The sequence below is a fragment of the Condylura cristata genome, unplaced genomic scaffold (assembly GCF_000260355.1).
Source record: "Condylura cristata isolate star-nosed mole 26May11 unplaced genomic scaffold, ConCri1.0 scaffold00018, whole genome shotgun sequence".
NCBI classification, from domain to species: domain Eukaryota; kingdom Metazoa; phylum Chordata; class Mammalia; order Eulipotyphla; family Talpidae; genus Condylura; species Condylura cristata.
Window position 1 is genome coordinate 40,609,617 of NW_004567119.1, and position 7,626 is coordinate 40,617,242.

The following is a 7,626-nucleotide window of genomic DNA, read 5'->3' on the forward strand; positions in this document are numbered from 1 at the left end:
AAAAAAAAAAAAAGTAAAGTCTTTTTCAAGTCTAAAGGGAAAGCAAATAGAAAGATATAGATTGAGACCCACCTATTTTAATTACATGAATTAAAATGGTCTAAACAGTTCAATAAGTGGTAGACTGAATAGATGCAACTGTATATATTATCTATATACAATAAAAAGAAATCAACATTAAATATAAAGTAAAAGATAATAAAAAAGTAAAGTATTTTTTATTTTTAGAAAGGATGAAAATCAGGTATTTTTTTACTTTGTAAAAAGTGTCAAAGTATTAAATCAAAGGAAACACAGGCCCAACAGGTAAGAAAACTAAAAAGAAAGTTGAAATAAAGGTAAATAATTGCAAAAGAAGTCAATTTGATTTATCTAATGTATACCAGACTTACAGCAGCTGATCACATTCAATTGTGAAAGAACGAAATGAACTGCTGGAACCATATATCAAGACAGGAGCATTTAACAGAATCTTTTACAAGTTATTAAATACATGTCAGCAATAATAATATAACGATGTATAAAAAATGAGTTTCCCCTCTCCTGCACTGCTGGTAGGAATGCAAACTAGTACAACCACTATGGAAAACTGGAGGTTTCTCAAACTGCTAAAAATGGAGCTTCCCTACGACCCAGCAATCCCACTTCTAGGTATCTACCCAAAAGACACAAAAACACTGATTGAAAAAGATACCTGCACCCCATGTTTATTGCTGCTTTATTTACAATAGGAAAGACATGGAATCAACCCAAATGCCTAAAAGTAGATGACTGGATTAAAAAGATGTGGTACAGGGGGCCCTCCTGGTGGCGCAATGGGTTGGAGTGCTGCACTGGGAAGCTAAGTCAAGCCATGGCCACTTCAGTGCGAGTTCGATTCGATCCCAGTCCCAGAGGTGACCCACATGGCACGGCAGACCTCTCCTGTCTTGGCTGCTTCGCCCCTCAGCAATGTACTTTGTTGAGATGCCTGTTCTGCTCTATCCCTGGTGAATCCTCTCACCATCCCTGCACCTCTGGCCTGTACTCCAGTTCTGTATGCATAAATAAAAAAGATCTTCAAAAAAAAAAAAAGATGTGGAACACATACACAATGGGATATTACTCAGCCATCAAAAAAGATAAACTCATGCCTTTTGCAGCAACGTGGATGGAGCTGGAAGGGATTATGTTTAGTGAACTAAGCCAGAAAGAAAAAGAAAAAATACCATCCAGTTATTTTGGGGGGAAGTTGGGGGTGGGTGGGGGAGGGAATAATATTTCAATATAATAACTATTATTATAATGCAAGTTTACCAAAAGGAAAAGGCAAAGAATATGAATAAACAAGTCCATCAATTGTGAAATAGAATCTGTATTAAATCATCTGTATTTAAACTGGATGAACTATACTGATTCTGTTAGAGATTTTCATTTTTGCTACTAAGTGGGAGAAAAAGCAAGACACAAAGTATATATACCCCATAGTCTCAATTCTTGTGATTGTGTGTATTAACACATAGGTACAGACATGGAGGAAAATATGGAAGGACACAGGCAGATTTATCAACAAAGATGAAGGCGGCAAAGGGAAAAAACACTATGTAAAAACAAGCACTTTAGTACATGAACGCACTTAAAAAAAAATCACAGTATCTATTATGTAATGTATAGGAATAGCATCTTAGGTGCTAAGCAAAGAAAGCAAGTTGCAAATGTTTGTTAAAAAGTTTCATTTTTGGTAAAACAAAGCCCATAACAAATTTGCTTAAATGTTTATATTCACAAGAAAAAAGTATAAAAGGATAAATTCTAGACAGTTACTATTTGCATAGGGGAGAAAGATAATTGTTCCAAATATATGTTTGTATTGTTTCCACTGTTATGATAATGTACTACTTTACTAATTTGAAAAGAGTGAAATTAAAGCATCTCAGTCTTCCAGACTTACTCTCACACTTACTCTCCATTTCTTTGAAATGCTCAAACCTATAGTAATAGGCACTACTTACTGAATGTTTATGTATCAGAATGTCTAACCCTCTGAATTCACTAGTATTACTATACTACATTTCACAAATCAAGAAAGTCAGGCTTAAAGGTTAAGTCACTTCCAAGTTCACACAGTGAAAGTCTGGCATCAGTGGACCCAGAGCCAGAAACCACAATCTTAATTATTAATGATATTAAAGAGCTCCAGAACCTAGCCTTGACCTCAAGGTCACCAGCATAACACACCTGCCTGTAACTGGAAACAAAAATCTGCTCATCTCCTTTCTATCAGTTTGTCTGCTTTTGTCTCCCCGAATTTCAAAGATCACCAACAGTTTCTTTACTTGAAAGAACCTTCAGGGCTAATGTTAATTCGACCAAGAGAAGCAAGCTACTGATCTTCCCCAAATCTCTACCTTAAGGGCTTCACTTTATTTGTTCCCCAAAATGATCCTTTTTCTCCTGGAGAAAGCAAAGAAAACAAAACGTTAAGCATTCCACCTTCCCTTAGCCTAGAAAGCCTGTAGCAGTTACACAAAAGATGTTAAATGTTGAGTGAGTAATTCTGGTACTACACACTCCAGCCCAAACAGGAAGCTTCCTACAGCTTCATAATCCACAGGACAAATGCACCTCAATTTCTGCAAGCCTGGCATTCAACCACCTGACACCTAACCTAACCTAACCGGGCCCGCTCTTATGTTCACCTGGAGCTGAGTGTTCTTAGTCCATGCCTTTTTGGAAACTGAGTGTGGAAACTTCCCACACAGGGCAATCATTCTTGTTCTTTCCAGACCTCCTTTTCTCTTATTAGGATCCTTTCTCCAAACTGCCTTTCAGTTTCCAGCCTTCCTCCCAATCTCACACCAGAGAACAACAACTGTTCGCTGAATAGTTTAACATGCACATCTTTAAAGACCTGGTTATTGTGACTTTTAAAATTTCATGGACCTTTTCTCTAAATGGTGCCATTATTTCTACTTGTCAAACAATTCTCTCTGAACCGTTAGGTCCAGAGTGGCGGTTTCCAGTCTGCTGCTTTAAACAGGTGGTAATAGTCGACAGCATTTCTTGCAGAGAAACAGATCATGCCACTGTTTAGATAAGTGACCCACCCAAATGGATGCCATTCCTCCTACAGTCACTACTTCACTTTGGATCCATCTTGCTTCCCTCTATTACTCCTTTACAAAACTGCCATGGCTACCTTTTTGTAAAATTTATTTATGCATACAGAACTGGAGTACAGGCCAGAGGTGCAGGGGCGGTGAGAGGATTCACCAGAGACAGAGTGGGGTGCAGAACCGGCAGACTGAGGAAGTAAACTGCTGCGGGGAGCAGTGAGCAGGTCAGGAGAGGTCTGCAGCACCATGTGGTCACCTCCAGGGCGGGGATCAAACTCATGCTGAAGTGGCTTTAGCTTCTTAGTGCTGTGCTTTAACCCACTGCGCCACACCGGGGAGGGCCCTATCATGCATCTATTTTAGTCCTCCAAACTTGTTTCAAGAGCCAACTACATACTGTTGTCCAATTGTTACTACGATAGAATTACCTAGCAGGTCAAAACCCTGCAATGGGGCCTCCCTGGTGGTGCAAGGGGTTAAAGTCAGCAATAGGACATTACCCACAGCCACTGCCGCACCAGTTTGATCCCAGGACAGAAAGCTGACCCACAGGGTGCAGCAGACCTCTTCTTTCTCACCTGCTGCTCCCCTCAGCAGTGTGTTTCAGTCATTGTGTCTGTTCTGTTCCTCACCCAGAATGAGTGGCTCTGGTGAATCCTCTCATTTCCCCTCTCCTTGCACCTCTGTCCTACACCTGAGCTCTTGTATGCATAAATAAATAAATTTTTTTGAAAGCTTCCTTAAAAAAACACAAACTTTTCAGCTGGGTGTTCAAGAGCCTCCACAAAACAGATGCTTTCCTTGGGCACTTCAAGTAGGCTGTCCACATATATGCCTAACAAAAGGAAGATTAAACTCGCCCTGAATCATCTGATTATGTGATTGTTTAAGGGATAAAAATAAAACACTATAGTCACAAAGCCCATCTTTTGGCCTTGTCTTATTCACCGTACCACAACCTGGCCAGGCAGGAAAACTTTTTAAGTCTTCTCTGACTTAGTTCAAACATATTCATAGTAAGACTAATATGATATCTGCATATTTTGTTCTGTCAATATCTTACCAAACTTAAATATCCACTCAAAACTCCTTTCCAGAGGTGTTTGTTTACTGATTACTTTCTTTTTCTATCCCAAAGACACTCACTCCCTCTTCTAAATGTCCTTAATGACTTTTAAAGACCTAAGTTCTCCAGTAAGTTATGGCTATTTATACAATAACCTTAAACTCCCTGCTTACTAAAAGCATCTTAAAGGTAAAGACCATTTATAAAATACTTTTGTAGTCCTTAGGACAAACAATACATTTTTTTTTTTAAGAGAATAGTAACCACTGAAGATAGCATGTTACTTAGGGATTTTTGAAAATCTTGAGTGTGACAAACGGCAAATGCCTCTATAGCACACACTTCAGTGTATTACACACCATTCCTGGTAGTCAAGAAACTTAAAGAAGACAGCCAGATAACTGGATTCCAGTACCAGCTATTCCATTTACTTGCTAAGTGCCTACAAGTTACTACCTGCTAAGCTTTTTTTCATCTGCTCAATGAGGGACTTGTACAAAATCTCCAAGTTCCCCCTCCTTTGGCATTCCAGGTTTCTACAGAAAGACTTAATCTGTCCAGGCACCCAGCCCCTTGACGCGACTTTAAAATTTAACCTCTAATCTCGGATTCTCCGATTACTCTGGTCCTGCCTGTCCTCAGCTACTTCAACACCTATCATCCTTGTAACCAAAGCCAAGTTCACAAACTGTCTTTCCCTACCGCTTCGCAGCTGATCTGAAAGTGGCCTCGGGAAAGGCAAGCGCGCAGAAGCTGGACTTGCTTGTAGAGCAGTCCTGCGGCTGCTCTCTATGTGGAGCGCCCAAAGATCCACAGCAGAACTAATTCCCTAACACTGCAGCCTGGGTCCCCTCCCGCACGGGTTCCCTCCTTTTCAGGACCAAAGGGTTCTCTAAAACGGCAGCCATAGTCTTCCTCACCCAGCAACTCGAGGTTCATCCCTGAGGAATCTGGTCGCCTGGTCTCAGCTCCAGCAACGACGCCTTCTCCCCAGCCCGCTTCTAAGAGCTGCGTGTAAGTCAGGGAAAGCGGTACGCCGCAGATAGCCTGGCGAAAGCTCCGGAGATTTTCTGATTTAGAAGACCCCGGGGCCTCCGCTTTCTTCCCCCGCCTTCCTTGTTCGTTTCAAGTAGGCTGTCCACAGATACGCCTAACTAAAAAGAAGAACAAGCTCTCGCTAGATCGTTTCATTGTTACCTCACTTAAGGAACAAAAATAGTACAGTTGCTTATTTCTTTAAGAAGTGCAAAAAAATTAGGATGTGTCCTCCCGGGCTATGCAAATGAGCTAAAGGTTTCAGGCACATCATTAGACGACTACACCTTGCTGTGTTGTGTGTTCGGCGGTGTTTTCCCGGCGGGCTGCTCCAGAGCTCGCAGTAAAGGTTCCGGGCAAGTCCCACAGACGTAAGAAAGCGGGAAAGGTTGGCCCCCAGGGGTCAGGTGTGGAGCCCAGTCGCTGTGATCGAGGCGGTACTCACCTAGTATGTAGACCCGTGTCCGGGTGTTTCCGTCTCCTGAAATTTATTTCACATTTGTAAAGATAGGCCTCTGATCCCACAGAAATGTACAGTGGCATTTGGTAGGTCTTTAAGACTGTACCGGGCAGCTGGTATTGAAAATAAACTGGAGTGGGAGGCGGCGTTCCCTAGAGCTCAATCCGAAGGAGAGGGGCGAGAAGCTCAGAGTAATTAGAGAGAAGGCTGGTTCTGGTAGCGAGCGAGAGAGCAAACGCTATACAAACAGGTTTTGAGGGGGGATGCTATGGACTATCACGAAAAGACGTAGGCTCCGTGCAGAAAAATAGGGCTCAAACTAGGGTGCTTGTGTAGATTTAATGCCAGTCGCTGCAGTCCCCCCTTCTTACTAAGTCCATTCCTTGGGTAATATTTTTTTTCTTTCTACCTCGGTTTTCTTATATGTAAAATGGGGGTGATAATAGTAGTTACAAGATTGTTGTGAAGACTAGAGTACTTCGAATAGCAGCAGGCTATTCAAACCACCTTCCCTTAAATTATCTCACTTCTTTGAAGCCAATAGGGTAACTATATGGAATATAGTCATTGAGACTCAAAGATACTGGGCAGTTTTCCTTCCTCTGCGTATCTGAAACATTGCCAAAATGTCACCGGAAATTCTATCGGTAGCATAGAGGAATATTTCTGCATCTTGTTATCAGTTCTGACAGCTATGCCAATTGCATAGATGAAAAACCATCTTTACATTTACTTGGATGAACAACTTTTCACATGTATAAATAAATATTTTTCTTGTCTGTGAAGTGGCCTGTTTGTGCTCCTTTTTTGGATGGAGTAATTCTCTTGTAGGACCAGAAGAATGTCTACCATAATTATTTAGCAGTGATTTTTTTTTTCTTTCTTAGTGAAAAGGATAAGATAACTTATAAAAATTGCACTACTGTTGATTTGATAAAAAAAAAAAACAATATAGTTAGTAGACTTTTAAAATGTTAGTTGGAGCTTATTAACACTTCCAGCTATAAAGGAAGATATCCAGATTTGTGTGTTGCATGTGGGAAAGGTTAATTGAATAATCTTCCCTTTTTGCCTGAAGCAACTAGTATCTGTCCTTCTGACTCCATATGAGAAAGAAAAACCTGTATCTCAGCTAGACTGCATGATTACCTCACGAAGTGCTTAAGTGGAGCACCTCTGTCAGCCAGAATCTACCTGGCTCAAATCACAGGGAATGTACTAAGGAGATTCCCATTTCAAGAATTTCAAGTTCTCAACCTTAGCTGCATGTTGAAATTTCTGGGCCACTTCAAAATAATACAGATGCCTCAGTCCCACACCTGGAATGAATGCAGAATCTCCTTAGAACATTGGTATATGTGACAGCTCCTAGATGATTTTAATATTTGAAAGGCTTGAGAACCACTTCTGTAGTGGCTGGGATGGGGGTTACCTGTATTATTGGCTGAGGAAATGGGTAAGAAAATAGAAAATTGCCTGTTACTATCTTCAGGGGATTCACTTCAGGACGCCTCCCCCCCCCCCCGCCCCCCAAGGATAGCACAGTCTGTGGTTGCTCAAGTCCCTTACACGAAAGAGCAGAGTGCGACCTCCCTGGTGGCCTAGGGGTTAGGTCTCTGCACTACCATATCATAATGGACCACCACCACCATATGGGATGGCCTACGTTTGATCCCTGGCCAGGGAGCTGACCCACATGGTGCGGCAGACCTCTCCTGTCTCACCCTCAGCAATGTATTTCAGTCCATCTGCCAATTCTGCTCTCCACTATGTCTATAGTGAATCCTCTCAAACCCCTGCACCTCTGGCCTGTACCCCAGTTCTTGTATGCATAAATAAATCTTTTTAAAAAAGAAAACTGTGCTGCCCATCTATGAAAAATAAGTACAGGAAGGATATTTAGGAAAGCAAGGAGATTGGGTATTTCCAGGGCTAGGTGGGAAAGTGTGGGAAAAGAGGATGCTTGGAAA

The 7,626-nt window shown here is 41.5% G+C and overlaps 1 protein-coding gene across 2 annotated transcripts in view; it reads right to left on the minus strand.

Annotated features, from left to right (window-relative positions):
- RBBP5 (retinoblastoma binding protein 5) overlaps positions 1–5,218 on the minus strand; it is a 27,049-nt gene extending 21,831 nt beyond the window's left edge. For both annotated transcript variants that reach the window (XM_004685543.2, XM_004685542.2), the window contains exon 1: positions 5,082–5,218. In XM_004685543.2, the coding sequence (XP_004685600.1) occupies positions 5,082–5,100 (19 nt within the window). In that variant the 5' untranslated portion in view covers positions 5,101–5,218. The remainder of the gene's footprint in view (positions 1–5,081) is intronic.
- Between the last annotated feature and the right edge of the window lie 2,408 nt (positions 5,219–7,626).